The 16,367-nt window shown below is 39.2% G+C and overlaps 3 protein-coding genes across 3 annotated transcripts; 2 read left to right on the plus strand and 1 right to left on the minus strand.

Moving 5' to 3' along the window:
- Positions 1-30: 30 nt before the first annotated feature.
- Positions 31-3,716, plus strand: LOC106948674 (tropomyosin alpha-1 chain-like; the record flags this gene model as incomplete). The annotated part of the gene is made up of 5 exons (XM_015034491.1): positions 31-107; positions 637-712; positions 2,531-2,593; positions 2,856-2,925; positions 3,503-3,716. Coding segments are annotated over 5 exons (369 nt in total), but the record flags the coding sequence as incomplete, so codon positions are not given.
- A 2,023-nt stretch (positions 3,717-5,739) lies between these two features.
- LOC106948676 (40S ribosomal protein S27-like) lies at positions 5,740-7,850 on the minus strand. The gene is made up of 4 exons (XM_015034493.1): positions 7,716-7,850; positions 7,192-7,300; positions 7,002-7,112; positions 5,740-6,903 (listed from the first exon to the last, which is right to left on the minus strand). Exons 1-4 carry the CDS (start codon positions 7,719-7,721, stop codon positions 6,875-6,877), a joined length of 255 nt encoding a protein of 84 aa, XP_014889979.1. The 5' UTR covers positions 7,722-7,850; the 3' UTR covers positions 5,740-6,874.
- Positions 7,851-9,378: 1,528 nt separating this feature from the next.
- On the plus strand, positions 9,379-15,598 carry LOC106948677 (ras-related protein Rab-8A). Its single transcript, XM_015034495.1, has 8 exons — positions 9,379-9,844; positions 11,215-11,275; positions 11,513-11,573; positions 11,908-11,985; positions 12,093-12,182; positions 12,267-12,332; positions 13,549-13,599; positions 13,701-15,598. Exons 1-8 carry the CDS (start codon positions 9,721-9,723, stop codon positions 13,788-13,790), a joined length of 621 nt encoding a protein of 206 aa, XP_014889981.1. The 5' UTR covers positions 9,379-9,720; the 3' UTR covers positions 13,791-15,598.
- The last annotated feature ends 769 nt before the right edge of the window (positions 15,599-16,367 follow it).

Genomic DNA, 16,367 nt, shown 5'->3' on the forward strand with positions numbered 1-16,367 from the left:
TCCAAACTGTAATAAAACGTACCCCGTTTGTGTCAGGTGGCTCGTAAGCTGGTGATCTTGGAGGGGGATCTGGAGAGAGCCGAGGAGAGGGCTGAACTCGCTGAATGGTAAGACGAAGATGCGCAGTAAAACATAATTACAGCATGTGCACTTAGAAGTGTCGTTAACACTTTATTTGAAGTGCATAAGACTGACATGACACCGTCATAAACATGACATAACACCTGTCATGAACATAAAGAAGTCTTTATGAATGTTTACGACAGTTGTCATGAAGTGTCATTTGGTAAATAATGACACTTTTAATGCAAAGTTGCTCTAAAAGTTGCATTAAAAGTCTTTAAAAATGCCAACTTTGCATTAAATTATCATAATTTACAAAATCATGCAAAGTTGGCATTTTTAATGGATTTTTAATGCAACTTTTAGAGCAACTTTGCATGAAAAGTGTCATTATTTACCAAATGACACTTCATGACAGGTGTTATGTCATGTTTATGACAGTGTCATGTAAGTCTAATGCACACCCCATCAAATAAAGCGTTACCGAATGTCTTAATGTTGATGTTTTAGTTGTCTATTATAGCTAAGTGTGCTTCTGCTTTATTTATTTATTTATTTATTGTTTTTGTTCAGTAAAGCCGGTGATCTGGAGGAGGAGTTGAAAAATGTGACCAACAACCTGAAATCCTTAGAAGCCCAAGCGGAGAAGGTGAGAGTCGACAATGAAAACACCAGACACACATGTTCAAGTGACGAGTCTTCACTTTTGCACGCTAAAGTTTTACATGCAAACTAAAAATTCACACAACCAATTTTAGCTTGCAACGGATTGAAAAACGAGTTTTATCTGGAATCCGACAGAGCTGGCGTGAAACATCGCAGCACAAAGTATCAGTTTAGAAAGCCTGAATACATAAAAGAATCATTATAGTAAACAAATGGTCCGACTCTGAGAACATGGATCCTGTCATTTTGGCCACACTTGGCTCAGTAGATGGTAATTCAGACAAACTGCATTACATCACTAACGTGTTGCTTAATACCAGTTCTGTAGTTGCTTAGTATAACTATGTCCTCCTTTTTGTACAACCATGTGTTTTTCTGTTTCCTGTGGAGAGAAAACCCATAAAAGTCGTAATTTATATACAGTTAGACACCAAGACATTTTTCTTTGTGCTGTCAGTGCCTAGATGGAGGGACTTGTAAATGTATTCCCACTGCATTGAGCATCACTGTGATTTAAAGGAGTTTTATGTAATAACAAACAGAAAGTAGATTAAAGTGAATAATCTCCTTTGAGGTTTAGGGTTTATTGGCAAATAGGGCTGCAACTAATAATTATTTCAGTAATCTGTTGTCTTATCAATTATTCTGATGCTTAATTGGTTACAATTTTAATTGTTTAATAAAATTGCATTCTGTAATCTTTCCACAAATACCCATAAATGAAATCTAAACCATCCAACTGCATAAATAGAATCCACCCATGTTTCATTTGATGTTTTTATGCATGCAGCTAATCTGTGAAAGCCTCAGATTTATTTGAACATTAGAGAACAAACAGCATCGTGACGACCAAGGAAAGGCAGCAGTTAGGTCTGCTCATCTTAAAATGGATAAACCAAGGCACAGCTTTCTAAACTAGTCAGATATCCAAGCTGACAAGGAAGAGGAAAAAATGGCTTCAGTCAAAGAAGCGGCTAGTCGATCGTTTGTCACTCTGGAGGAGCTCCAGAGATTCAGAGCTCAGGTGGGAGAATCTGTAGACATCACGATAAATAGTTGTGCAATCTTCAAATCTGGGCTTTATTTAAGAGACATGAGGCAAAAGTCAGTGTTGGGGGGGAAAAAAAAAGAAAAGCTACAAGAAGTGAAAGTCATAGACGGAACAAAGAGGAAAGCAGCTCTGGTTGGATGAAACCAGAAATAAAACTTGATGGTCTAAAAATGAAGCAAAATAGTGTCAGCATAATGCTGTGAGGAGTCAATTTAGAGTGTAAAGCTGGATTGAAATGACTGTGCTTGGATTATTTCGTAATGAACAAGCAGAAATGTCAGCCTGCTGATGCGCAGAGCTGATCAACAACATCCACAGTTCAAAATCATGCCTATCGCATGAAATCCTAATGAATCGCATTGATGTGTGTGATTGTAACGAGACAAAGATTGTAGGTAAAGACACTGCAGGGCGTTTCTGCGAATGCCAGCTGCCCTTTTGTCTTCACTTTCCTCCCAAGGTCAGGCATGCAGTACGACAGCATGCCAGGTTAACCGCAGGCCTACTTCCCCTTTGCGTTGCAGTATATGTTATGCTTTTACGCAGTCGGGGCCCGTCATGGTTGACGGCACAGTCGTTTGTTCCCAGAACATACCAACGTATTTGCCTCCAAGGAACTTAACCTTTCTCCTGTCTAGTGAGCTGAAGAAGGAGGAATTAAAGTTCACACTCAGTTAATCTGCAGGTGAAAGCAAGTGGAGACATGTTTAGATTTCTGCCACTGAGTTTTCTGTTTTTCTGCCTTGACAGTACTCAGAAAAAGAGGACAAGTATGAGGAGGAGATCAAAGTTCTGACTGACAAACTGAAGGAGGTGAGATCCAGATGTTCCTCTCTGATTATACTGTCATCTCATATTTCCTCACCTCTTCGCATCCCTTAAGACTAAAACAATACACGCGTGTTTATTTTTGTGGCAGTTTATGAGTTCCTTTTTTATGGCTGAGTTATGTAAGGGAGACATTTTCTAACTGCAGAACACCCAGAAAAGAATGTGTAAAACTTTTCCAGTGGTGCATGCTGGATTACTTTGTCAAGGCTCGCTGACTTTGTGTGTGTGTGTGAACTCCATCCAGGCTGAAACCCGAGCAGAGTTTGCAGAGAGAACAGTGGCCAAACTGGAAAAGTCCATCGACGACCTGGAAGGTATGCAAGCATTACCAGTCTGCGTAACGTGTAGACGGATTCTGGTGTTCGCTGCTCAAGTTAATGCATTTTGAATACAAGCAGCTACAGTTTTGGTAGAAATCTTGACGGAGTGGAAACCTTTTTTTGGGGGGAAAAAAAAAAAAAAAATGATATGTCCAAAAGCTATAAAAACTGGCCACAAAATCTGCAGAGATCCTCTTTTCCGAGGCTGCAAAGAGGACAGTATGTGCTTTCATGTTTTGTAGGTCAGCATTATTTAGTTGATGAACCATAGGGAGCTCACTTTATAGCGTTATTGGAGCAGCTTTATGAGACACTCAGAGCAAGCTCGAACGCTCGCAGCTCACCCGGCAAAGAGGGCTGCTAGCCTAATTAGGCATGCATCATTCTTTTAATCCAATCATTCTACCTCTTTTGTAAAAACCTGACCTAATTTTTTTTTCTTCTTGTCTTCTCCATATTTTCTCTGCTCCTTCCTGCCTCCTCCTGTCTCTCATGCTGCTTTTGGCTTGTCTGTGTTTCTACTGTCCTTGCCACCTGTCTGTACTCGGCTGTGGACCTCTGTGACCTCCAGACGAGCTGTATGCTCAGAAGCTGAAGTACAAGGCCATTAGCGAGGAGCTGGACCATGCCCTCAATGACATGACGTCTCTTTAGGCGTCTTCTGCTCGCTCCGACTCTCCTCGGTCGCACTCTGTGTAGCTTTTTCCCTGCATATCATATGTGCCTTTTGCTCATCTTGCTTTGCTCAACTGTTTCATTAAAGTCTCTTTATTTCCTACTTTGCAGCATTTGTCTCTGTTCTTTGTTACGACTGTAAAATAAACTTCCCTCCCCCCCTTTTTTTTCTTTTGTCAGTAAAACCTCAAACATTTTTCATTGGGATTTCAGTGAAAGGACCGATCCAAAGTAGTGCGTAATTGTGAAGTGGAAACAAAATCATACGAAAAAATTTGAAAAAAATTTTTTAATGAAAAATATGGTGCCCATTTTGCATTCATCCCTTTAATTCATAAAAAGAGTCCACTTGTGTGTCTTTTAATCTCGGTATCAACACAGCTGTTCTGTGAAGGTCTCAGGGTTTCTCAGAAACACTGGTGAACAAAAAGCATCACGAAGACGAATGGGAGGGGGTGGGGCGGTCCTGATTCAACTTTTTCTCTTCGAGTACCGATATTACAGCTTTTAGTATAGGTCGATACCGATATTGACTCGATGTGATATCAGCATGGACCGTACATCCACACTTGATCAAGTGCTATTACTCAAACAGAGACAAATAGTCAACGACAGCCATGAGAACAACTGACCCATTTTTTATTAGCCAGTGGGTCTTCATGTAGAAATGCTGCACCAGAGTGCTTCTATCGGCGTGCACATATCGGAGATATTGGACGCAGGCTGATATGAACCAATACTGTTTTATTTTTTTATTTTTTTGGTTGATATCAATATCAGATAAGGACAAGCCTAATTGAAGAAACAGCCAATAGCCCAGGTAGAGAATTATGGAGAAGTTTGAAGCAGATTAGGTTATTAAAAAAAATATCTCAATCCATCATCCAAAAACAGATGTAGCGCAACTACAAACTGCCTGGCAGGGCAAGAAGAGCATTAATCAGACAGCCTGGTACCTTTGAATCTGCAGAAATCACCAGCTTGGGTGGGGAGAATATATCCTCGCATTACCTAAATTTGGATGAGTGTTGAGAGAAAAGTGTTATTGGAATACAAGCTAACGTTTGCAGTCATGTGTGGGAAGATACTTGCATAAGAAAAACACTTGTTTGGTGGAAAGCTAACGCCACACGTTGCCTTGATCACAACACCCCGACGGTGGCAGCATTATGCTGCTTTTCTAGATGGGAACTGGAAAGCTGGTCAGAGTTTGTGGAAATATGGACTAACTGTGCAAAACAATCCTTCAAGTTGGAGGCTGTGAAACGCTGAAGACTGGGGCCAGGCTCATAATCCAGCACAACAAACGACGCTAAGCATTCAGTCAGAGCTGCAGTGGAAACCATTTTTATGTATTTGAATGTGTCAATCAAAAACACTCTGCAAGGCCTTCACAATTATGCCCTACTTTACTAATTTGAAACCTGTAACCCGAAAATATGACGGCATTTAAGTGGTGTGGATACTTTTGGAACACACTCGTTCAAAAGTTTTTCTGATTTTATTATAACAAGGCATTTGGTTTCTGTTGTATTTAGCACATATGATAGTCATGTATACAAGGTGAGGCTTTCTGTTATATTTACTGCAATTTTAGTTTGAGTTAGTACAAATCGCAGCCCCCTGTAGACCTTTAGGACGCTTGGTTTAAGTAAAACACCGCTGCAGTCCTCTAATACAGCCATAATATATTCTAACAGTCAAGCAGCCACTTTATGCATGACAGGCACCGTGTTGTGGTTAAATTTTTGCATGTGACTCAGCTTAACCCGAGTACCTATTCAAAACATCAGTCCAGGAAAACGGTGCTCTGTGCAGACTGGGCTGCATCATTATCTGCTTTTTAGGAGCTCAACGTGTCACTTTTGTTCTCTTTCCAGAGAAATTATCACATGCCAAAGAGGAGAACCTGGGCATGCACCAAGTCCTGGACCAGACCCTGCAGGAGCTGAACAGCTTATAAACGCCTGGAGAGGAGAAGATGGAGAGGATGAGATCGTCATTAACATTCCATTAAAACGTTCGACTCCATTCCACATTTCGAGCTGTAAAATCGTCTCTCCCCACATAAAATGGGGAGGATTAACTTAATGCTTGTCCCTTGGTGTTATGTTTTTTTTTTTGTTGTTGTTGTTTTTTCCCTCCTCTTTCTCATTGCTTAATTTTTATTCCCACTTGAATTTGCAGGAATTTCTTTAGAAAAAGATTTTTGACCACTTATTTAGAAAGAGTTGTGATAAATTCACCCAGAGAAAATGGGTTTTTGATGGAAGTCCTACAGGTTGAATTGCTCAGGCAGATTGTTGCTGACATGTTTGTTTTTAGAAGGATGCAATTTAAGACATTTTACTAATCTGTGCCTGTCTGATCCGCATCCTCCTAAATCTGCTTGGGTTTTAATCTGCGTGGTCGCCTGGCTGATGGAAAGGTTTTCAGTAATAAACACACTATTAAGGCACAAGCTGCTCCTTCACTTTAATCTTATTTACAATTAATCAGAGTCCTGAACTTCAGAGCAGCTCTGACCAACTTGAGGACATTTTGGATATCTACAGTGCGCCAAACCTCTTTATAATTTGGGTATCATGAGAGCCGGAGCAAGGCTGCACTACCTTTCCTACCGTATCAGAACACTTGAGCGAGCTTTACCCCAAATCAGGAGCTCAGTCACGTCTCATCAACCATTGATAACTATTGTATATAGTAGGAGAATGTTAGGTATGTGACAAGTTATAATACTCTGAATATTTTTTTTGTTTGCTTTTATGCCACTTCTTTATTTTCCAAGGGAAATGCAAAGACCAAAGAACACATGACACAGACAATTAAATCTTTAAATGTTTTATTTTATTTTATTTTATTTTATTATTATTTTTTTTTTGTGATGGTCTCAGCTTATGTCAAGGCCTAGGAGGGGGCCTAAAAAATTGATTTGAGGCCCTTTTCTTTTTGTTTCATTTACCACCCCCTCCATGTTCAGCCCTCAATAAATGTTTTACAGAAGTTCTGATTCATTTGACTCCTTTTGCATTTTGAGGTTTTCTATGCTATAATTGCCTTCACACATTTTTCACTGAGCATAATGGAGTGTACAAGCGTGGTCCTCTGTTCGCGTCGTCATTAAAACCCACAAGAGGGTCAAATTACCCCGAAATTACAAGTTGCAGATAGTATAGAGGTGATGTCTCTATTAAGCCACACGGAGTGGCTCAGCTCTTTTCATGGTCCCTTCTGCTGCCTCCTAGTGGATGTCCTGGCAAATTGCATCTCAGGAACATTTCTTCCTGAAGGCACAACCTAAATGGAGAACAAAATAATGTTAACCCCCAGAGATTTAAAAAAACTGAACTGATGTGCCTTATTGTAAGGACCAGTTTGTGGCACACTGCACCCACCTGCTGTCAGTCTGCATTTCCCTCCTCGTGGCCTGCAGAGGATCACAGAGCAGCCGGGGCAGGCCACCACTGTGTGGGCATGGCTGAAGATGGTGGAGATCCTGTAGCAGCCTAATAACGTTGAAGAAGAATATTACTAATCTGTGAGATTTGTTGTGTGACAGACAGTGGGCTTTGGGGAGGTGGTTACCTATGCATTTGACATCCATGAAGTAGGAGTTGGGGTTCTGCACCAGCCTCTTCTTCTTGTGTTTCCTCCTCTCGTCTGCAAGACTGGGGTACAACAAGTCCTTTGCCAGCTGAAAAGTTCAGCAGAGCATTCCCAAATGATGGTCTTTACAACTGATTTAACATCCTGAGGTGAGATTTGTGGCAACTGAACAGGATCCCAAGATATTTGAAGTTTACTGCCCTCTACAGTCTGATGAATGAATTGCTAGTTGAAGCAAAGAAACATGTCCAGACAAGTTTCTAAACCTTTTGTAGCAGGCATAGGAACGACACATATGATATGACTGCATATCTTTGAAAAATAGCCTAATACAATACAAGCAAAAATCTTTAACTTATACTGTCACTTTACATCTGCCTGTCATCAAAATATGTTCATATATATTAATATTTATGCAGCGATATTCCATCAGTGAAAACTAAACTGTAAAACATATTAAAACTAGTAAGAAAACAGATAAAACTGGATACATATTTACTTACAGACATGATTATTGAAATCAGCCCAGATGTTTTGTCCAATACAGAAGAGAAGAGTTGAAGTGAGAGTAATCTGCTCTGTGATTCACCTGCTCCTTCACAACTCTGAGGTTTGGTGCTGAAGGAGGCTGAGCAGAGGCAGATCTGTCTGTGCAGGGGAGGGGCTATGGATGAACTATAATCTGGGTTGGTTAAAATCAAAACAATAAATGGAGATGCCAAAAGAACACTGCATAGGAGAATACTGTCATAATTGCCCAGTCCATATGTGTGTTGGGGACCTTACACAGACCCATTTGTGTATTTGGGGGTACAGGAGTCTGAGCTATGAGGGAGAGTTTTGAAGTCTATAGTCCTTGTATAACAAAAGCAATAGCCTCTTTTTTTTTTTTTTTTAGCTTTTTATGGTCTCCATCAATGCTGCTACTTGTCTCTGATGTTGACTGTGGTGTTTATGGGCAGGTTGTCAAGGTAACGTTGTGAAGAGATGTCTAATTTTAATGCCTACATTAGACTTTTACAGAAGTTGTGGTTCTGGTGGCATCTTCAAGTGATGACCTTCAGTATGCACTGCGCCCAATGAAAAGTTCATGTTTTTCAACCAGAAAAAAATGCTGCCATTGAGTCAGGGGTCTGTCTTTGCCTCAGGCAAGGGGGTTTAAATATTATTTGTTCTGTTATTTGTTTTGTCTTGTTCTAGGATGATGGTAGAATGGGGAGTGAGATGAATAGACACATGAAAAGTCAATTTAGAGCCATTCATGTTAGAGAGAAGGATACCTGGGGTTGTCTCCAGGTCCCATTTATCTCAGATGAGGTAGAAGAAAAATGGACAGCCTGCAAACACTTCTCCTGGACAGAAATATTGTCACGTTGTGGGTGTCTAATTTTTATGATTTATTAAATTCATTCTAAGTTCTGGGATTAAAAAAGTGTCAACATTTAACTTCAGCGACTTTTAAAAACAAGAACTAGATTAACAAGTTTGAAATTATTGTTGATTTTCTTGAATCCATAAAAAGTGAAAATTATGAATGCATTCTCAAATACATAACTGAGCCAGATATTATTAAAACACCATGCAAGCACATTTAGATTTAAGGTTATCTTTTTAAATAAAATTTTATCATAATGTATATTTTTTCCTAACTGGAAGATTTTTTTTTAAACATTTTAGATTCCCAAGCCAGAAAATACGATAATATATTATTTGGAGCTCATCACCAAATATAAATTATCATAATGGAATCAGCTGTAGTTGATCATATTCCCTAACAGGTGCTGATAGTCTGCTCAAGCTACTTTTAAAACCTTCACTGCCAATTACAGACTAATGGAAATGCATAGTCTTGATATTTTTTATGCTTTGGAATAAAAATACACACAATAAATTCAAGCTTGTTCAATTCTTGTTTTTATTTAATTTCTGCTATTGTAAAATCTTTCTGCACTTGGAAAAAAATATTATTAACAAATATTAACAAATAAGCATAAATATTTAGATTGTGTACTAAAATGCGATGACTTGTTTCATTACACTTCTTGAAGGTCAAATAACTAGTTTTACTAACATGTCTAGTAATTTCTCCAGTTCTTTTAAATACTTTTCTTCAGAAAGCCTTGAATGTTTGGTATTTGTATTATCACCAGTGAAGTCGTTGCTTCCTTTCTCTTTGAAAGAGAAACTAAATTTAGCCTGCTGCCTCTGACTTATTGTCACTGATCGTGTTGAATTGTCTCATTTCCGTCGCAACATCAGTCAACGCCATTTTTCACATCCTTCTGAGGAGAACGAGTTCTTAGTTAAACATATCAAATTTACTGTAGTTAAATCCGGTTGGCAACAGTCTCCAAAACGAGCACACCCACCGGGCGGCAGCAGGCTTCCTGAGCCACGACGACATCGCAGAGTGACAGTTGATTTGACCAACAGGACGCCCCGCAGCAGCAGCGACCTCTCCGTCTGCACAACGGGCGGGATATCCGCAGTAGTAAGCTAGCTAATAACATGGCGAAGACTTACGATTACTTGTTTAAACTACTTTTAATCGGTGATTCGGGAGTCGGGAAAACCTGTGTGCTTTTCAGATTTTCAGAAGATGCCTTCAACTCAACGTTTATCTCAACTATAGGTGAGTGGAGCTCACATCATTAACGCCTCAGCTGACTGAAAAGCGGCACCGGAGCTGCCCATCCCGTCATGCTAAGTTGGTGCTAACTTTTCTTGCTAGCATTCAGCGATTCAGGAAATGCCCAACCGGCTTGAGAGAGGGGTCTTTAGGAGACCTTCACTGATTTTTAACCTGACTTGAATGCTTTGTAAGCACGGATATCACTGATTTGTGTACATTTTGAGCCCGTTGTAGTTATTTTATAGGCTACACAGACGTTGACAGCTGAGGTAACGTGCTAAAAGGCTAAAGCAAGTTAGTTGGCAGTGTCATTTCCCTTCTGACCAGCTGGCCTGTACTTCGATCTGTTGTTGACAACGCAATAAAAAAAGTCTCCATTAATCTGACCATCACGAATATTTATCCAAAGATCACCCATGAAGGCCATTCGGTTTGGCTTATTTTACTGTGTTTTAACGAACGATTATTATCACACCAATAAGCATTAGCGCAACTTGTAAAATGTACCGTAATTAACCACAACGACCGGTTTCTATTTGTAATCCGGGTTAGCCACGCAGTTTGTGCAAACAAACGAATAGAGTTGCCTCTATAGGACAATAATTACATTTATTTGAATCAAAATTTGTTGTAGTGTTATTTTACTTGAATAAACTCTTTGGGTATTCCACCCAAAAAGAAAAGAAAATATAGTGATGCACTGATCAGGCTTTTTCTGATCAGTGATTATTTTTTTATTATTTTAATCAGCATTAGTTTTAAATTCTATATAAAATAAAGGAATTATAATAAAATACAAATGTATATACAATATATCCCTAACTAATAAACAATTACACCATAAATAGTACATATTGTGATTGACATAAAAGGCATATATTACCTTTCTAATGTAAAAGACACTTCTGAATCCAGTTGCAAGATGTCATGATATTTAATATCGTCACTCATTGGTGTCCATGTGTTGGACAAAGTATGCCAACTACAGATATGACTGTGGCACCTCATAGTTAGATCTATTGGTGGCTTTTTTGCCATGCCAGTACAATTAAAAGCCCTATGTTTAATAAAGGAGGTTGGGCAAGTCGACATAAAACCTTCGTAACAAAGAAACGCATTCAAAATTTCAAAATTATTAGAACTTAACCTTTTTTTAAGCGGCATCAGTCCCCACATGGATGAGTGGATGTAGCTGATTGATGGATGGACGTTTAAAATGCAGTAACTAAACGTTGTTTTTAAAGTGTGATGTTCCAAAAATGATACTTCAGTACTCTAATCTTGGGTTATTTCCTAAACAACATACACAGTTTTGTTGCTTCATGAAGACACTCAGGTTTTGTTTGATTTTCTTTGTCTTTTTTCTTTAGGTATTGACTTCAAAATCAGAACAATAGAATTAGATGGAAAGAAGATCAAACTACAGATATGGTGAGATGGACAAATGCTGAATATTTAATACTAGTTCTAGGTAGTTCCTAGTACATATTATCACCATAAGCTTATTTATTTATGTTTTATTGACAAAGTGGCTACTTACAGCAGCAGCTCTAACAAGTGTATAAACAAATGACAGTGAGAACCGTCTAATGCAATCTAATTTTGTAAGCCGCAGCAGTAAAAAAGGAAACTTTACCGAATTTTTTATTTTTTTTTTCATGCGTGTAGGGACACAGCGGGACAAGAGAGGTTCAGGACCATCACAACAGCCTACTACAGAGGAGCCATGGTAAGATGCGTTGTCATCTTTACTCATGATGCGTTGAAACTGAACAGGTGCAGCGACATTCATTTAGCTACTAGCGGTTAATCCTTTACCTTTTCAGAAACACGCCTCATGTTGTTCTTGTTTACGCTTTACACACCTCAAAATGAGGAGTGTTTTGTTCGTCTCTTGTTTAGTTCAGGCTTAGCTGCATGCCTGTGTCTTAATTTGATGAGTCAGATAAACATTACAGGAAATTATACTGGATCTAGCAAACAGATAAATAGGAAATGGAATCAGTTTTTACTTTTTTTTTTTTTTTTTTTTTTCCTAAATGTTTTTTTTCTGACTTCTCCAGGGCATCATGTTAGTGTATGACATTACCAACGAGAAGTCCTTTGACAACATCAAGAACTGGATAAGGAATATAGAAGAGGTAAACACTTGGATTCTTGGTGCCAATATTCTGCAAAGATTATAGTAGTGAAACATTTCACAACTGTAAGCACCTATTTACCTCACCATATTTTGTTTTTCCTGCAGCATGCCTCTTCAGACGTAGAGAGGATGGTCCTGGGGAATAAATGTGATGTCAATGACAAGCGACAAGTGTCCAAAGACAGAGGAGAGAAAGTAAGAATAGCTGGGATGTCATGGTGTCTTTTTTTTTTTTTCCCTTGCATCGTTTCTGACTTTTTTTCCTCTGAACCTGTTCAGCTGGCACTGGAGTACGGAATCAAGTTCATGGAAACGAGTGCAAAAGCGAACATCAATGTGGAGAATGTGAGTCCCTTCCTTTTCTTTCTATACTTTTATTACTCAGAAAACCAGTGAGAATAGCCCACATGTTACAGGATGGTGTGTGAGTGCTTCAACCTTTTGGGGCTACTTAGTTTTGCGACTATTGAAAAAGCAACAATCGGCTGCATTATCAGACTCTATGCTTATATGTTATCACCTGCAGATATAAAATAGCGTTAGCTTAATCTATAGAGAGGCGCTTCTTTAATTTCCCCACTGTCTGTGTTTAGGTGGGCATAGGACAGTAAATCAATAACAATATATATCACAATAGACACGTGATCAGTTTTGATAGATAATACATCCGGTAGTTTTCAGAAATTTCACTGAACTCCGATCTAGAACCGCACAGCATTCTGGGGGATTCAGGCAGAGGAATGGCTTTATCGGGAAGGCTAGAGGCATCAACTGACTCACTCTGGTTACCTAGCAACAACAACTTGCATCAGCAATTTAAAAGTTTCACTACCATGCCTCATAACTACTTAAAAATAAAAAGAACGCCGTGGAGTGGTAACTGTGGCTAAAGGTTAAAAGTTTGGTGGTATTTCAGATATTTAAAACAAAATAAACAAATCAGTAATTATCCATATTAACCGATATAAATATATTGTATTGTGATATGTTTTTCAGCCATATTGCCAGAAATGTTTCAAAGCGGTTCAAAAATTTCTTGGAGAATGTTTCGTTCAGGCAGCTGACCTGCAGCGTGCAGCAACTGGTATCTCTTTTGGCTACTAAAAAGAACTCTGCCTCTGACTCTTTCTCTGGTTTTACAATTTGGAGAACTTGAAATCCTAGACATGGTGACAAAAACCTCATTAAAAGTTTACATCCGACACTCTTCAGAGTCCATGTATCTGAGGTGTTGCATATTTAATGAGGATAATAAGTGGAGACGGCCGGCGTCTCCTGCATTTGCCTAAACCGGCTCCCTCACAGGGATGAGCATATTCGTAGAAGCAACGTCGTTGGATTGTCACGGCAAAACGACTACATGTTTAATCATGATTCACATCTGTGGGGCATCTGGTTTCATGTGGGGGAAAGATAACAGACCATTTGGTTTCCTTTTCTGTTTTTTTTTTTTTGTTTTTTTTTTCACTGAGGTTATCTTCTCACACAGCCACAAACTACCACCTCTCCTGAAGCATTCGTCTGAGACGCAACTAATGCGCATGCTTGTTTTTGTCTGCAGGCCTTCCTAACCCTCGCCAGAGATATTAAGGCAAAGATGGACAAGAAACTGGTAAGAGTGAAAACGCGGCGCTACGCAGTTTACTGGCGGTCGGGGAGAATCGTTTTCGCCGTTTTCTCAAAACTGGAAACTCTTCATCTTGTCTGTTTCAGGAGGGCAACAACCCTCAGAGCAGCAACCCGGGAGTCAAGATTTCAGAGCAGCCCAAGAAGAGCAGCTTCTTCCGCTGCACGCTTCTGTGAGAAAGACGGAAGCGCCGACATCCACCATCGCCTTAACTGCGTCCCCCACTGGACAGAACTGGACAGAGCACACTCTGATGCCTGTTTTATTCTTCCTCCCTCGTCTTCCTTCTTCTGATTTATCCTGCGATTAATTAGATTAAAAAAAAAATAAAAAAAAAGAAAGAAATCCCTCCTAGTCTTCCTACCTGTGGATTTAGCAGCTGCGGCCTCGGTTACACACTGACAGCTTCGACTTGAATCCAGAAATTTTATTCACTTTTAAAGGCTGTCTCCTGGTGAGACACTGAAGACGATCAAATCTTTTCTGCCCACTTTTCTTGGCATCTGTCATTAAAAAAAAATCCTATTTATTTCATCCTTCTAGACAACAGGACCCCAGATTCTGCTACATGTTTGCACTGACAGCTCGGTCGAGATTTTCTTTTGTTTTTACATCTACGACATGTAAAATGCAGCATGTAAATATCTATGTGTATCACTGATTATGAAAACGTACCTTTTACTCATCACACCTCCTCGTGGGACTTACATTTCCTGTCCGTCTTTATCGTTCTCCGTAGGTTGAAACATTCCACGCTTCTCGCTAACACTTTGATGTGCAATGTGTCGGGCCTCTAGTTTGCGCTCATTAAGCACGTGGGCGGCTGCCTTGTAATCGGTGCGGTCCGAGTTAAAGTAAGACGAACAGCCGCACTCACACCCAAACACCTGGAGAGGATAGTGCAGAAGGAATCGGAGCAACGATGAAACTATTTTTTTTTGTTTTTTTTTTTTTTTTTTTTTTTTTCTACTTGATCCACTTGTCCGTTCCAATGGGGGAACACGTACTCGACAGTTTCCTGGGCCTTGGATTGGGGCTGTGCTGTAGCAGTATTTATGGAGTGAAACAAGACATAGCACCAAAATGACAAAGTGCCCTTTTTATGTTATTATTGAGTATGCACTTTTTCCTTTTTGTTCTTCCTGTTTATACAAGAAAAGAAAAAAAAAAGTTCTTAACATTTATTGACTGTTGCAAGTCTTAACTGAAAGAAACAAAAGATATTAATGCACAAGAGATTTATTTACCCGCTTCGGTCCACCTGAAAAACACCTGAGCTGTGACGCCTCCGTCGTCTAAGCCATCGAGTCCCGTTAGTCTTTTACCAATGCATTCCCACTTGCTGGTTGAATGTTTCTGCAAATCGCAGTTAAAGACGGTCGGCGTCAGCGTGAAGCTGCCGTCGCAGCATTCTGTCTGCACATGGTAAAACCTAAGGAAAAAAAAAAAGAACACCAAACAACGGTTTTGCACATGTGATTCAACGTGCTTTGTTTGAAATTAGGAACGCACTGATCTCCAGAATTTTGTTCACAGGGTTAAAAATAGGAAATTATTAGAAATCTGAGTTCATATCAGAAGTCATTCCGATGAGAGTCTCTTAATTACTCGTGGTGCTATAAAAGTTACTGAATCACACGTGTAACTTCATGTTCAGTCTGTGGTTAACTTTTGAGTTTCAGCTTTTGGTTTGCTTTCAGCAGTTCTCTGAAGACCCATTTGATTAAAGCACCATTTGATTAGTGAATTGATTCTTTGTCTTTCTGAGTCGGACAGTGTTCACATATCTTCAACATTCCTAAAGTCGGGTTGGGATTTCCTCAGAGATTATCGATGGACTCGGTGTGGAAAATACATAAAATAAATACTTCAGCAATTGTAAATAAGATCTTCAATGATTGTACTGTAGTTTCATAAATCCTATTGATCTACACTTTTTGTAGATACATGTACCTTTGATTTATTAAAAAGATTCTTTGACATGTTTCGGTGTTCTCTGTTGCGTATCTGGAGCTGGGTTTCACTCAGGTTTTCTGCAGTTTTCAGTCAGGAATCACATGAGAGGTTCTGCTCTGGGTGAGTTAATGTCAGGTTTTCTAATTTGGAACGTGATATTTATTTGCTTATAATGTCTGTTGCATTTAAGGAAGTAAGGAACATGTGATCGGTCGTATATACGTCAATCTCGGCAATCACTAACGTGATTCACGACAAGATTTAAAAAGGTACTTTACTCGGATCGGGTTAACCAACTTGCTTGTATTTTTACCTTGAATTTAAAATTTACATTTTAATAATACATTTTATCTGGTGACGCTTTTCTTTCAAGGACAACATACACAAAATCAGTTATGATAAAATAAACCAGTTAAGAGTTTTGTCACATTACAACACCTTAAATTGTATTTTTGTTAGATTTTAATCAATTAACACAATATTCATGCTTGTTGGTTGTGCTGTAGGAAAAGGATGCTGGTTTTCAAACATCATTTACAGATAAGATTTGACAAGTTTGATTAAAATTTGAATGAAAACGCCATAAATACCAGAACCACATTTTGCTGCATTTCCATATTCTATCCACAGATTGTAAAATGGATTCAGTGCTGAGTTTTGACGGGACTAATCTAACACATGAATATTGTTAGATCTGAGCCACTCCATTGTAACTGTGGCTCTGTGTTGTAAGTCGTTTGGAGCCTCCTGGATTGTTCTGTGTAAAGCTCCACTGGTGGAGATGTGCTCAGGGTGAT

Source organism: Poecilia latipinna, unplaced genomic scaffold (assembly GCF_001443285.1).
Source record: "Poecilia latipinna isolate Pla-1442-1.1 unplaced genomic scaffold, P_latipinna-1.0 Scaffold301, whole genome shotgun sequence".
NCBI lineage: Eukaryota > Metazoa > Chordata > Actinopteri > Cyprinodontiformes > Poeciliidae > Poecilia > Poecilia latipinna.

Excerpts from the sequence above, each read along its gene's own strand:
- LOC106948676 (XM_015034493.1), bottom strand. Across the intron at positions 7,113-7,191 it reads CATGGATGTCAAATGCATAG|GCTGCTACAGGATCTCCACC; the intron begins GTAACCACCTCC and ends CAACGTTATTAG. Across the intron at positions 6,904-7,001 it reads GAAATGCAGACTGACAGCAG|GTTGTGCCTTCAGGAAGAAA; the intron begins GTGGGTGCAGTG and ends TTCTCCATTTAG.
- LOC106948677 (XM_015034495.1), top strand. The coding sequence starts at position 9,721 with ATGGCGAAGACTTACGATTACTTGTTTAAACTACTTTTAATCGGTGAT. Across the intron at positions 12,333-13,548 it reads CGAACATCAATGTGGAGAAT|GCCTTCCTAACCCTCGCCAG; the intron begins GTGAGTCCCTTC and ends TTTTGTCTGCAG. Across the intron at positions 13,600-13,700 it reads CAAAGATGGACAAGAAACTG|GAGGGCAACAACCCTCAGAG; the intron begins GTAAGAGTGAAA and ends TGTCTGTTTCAG.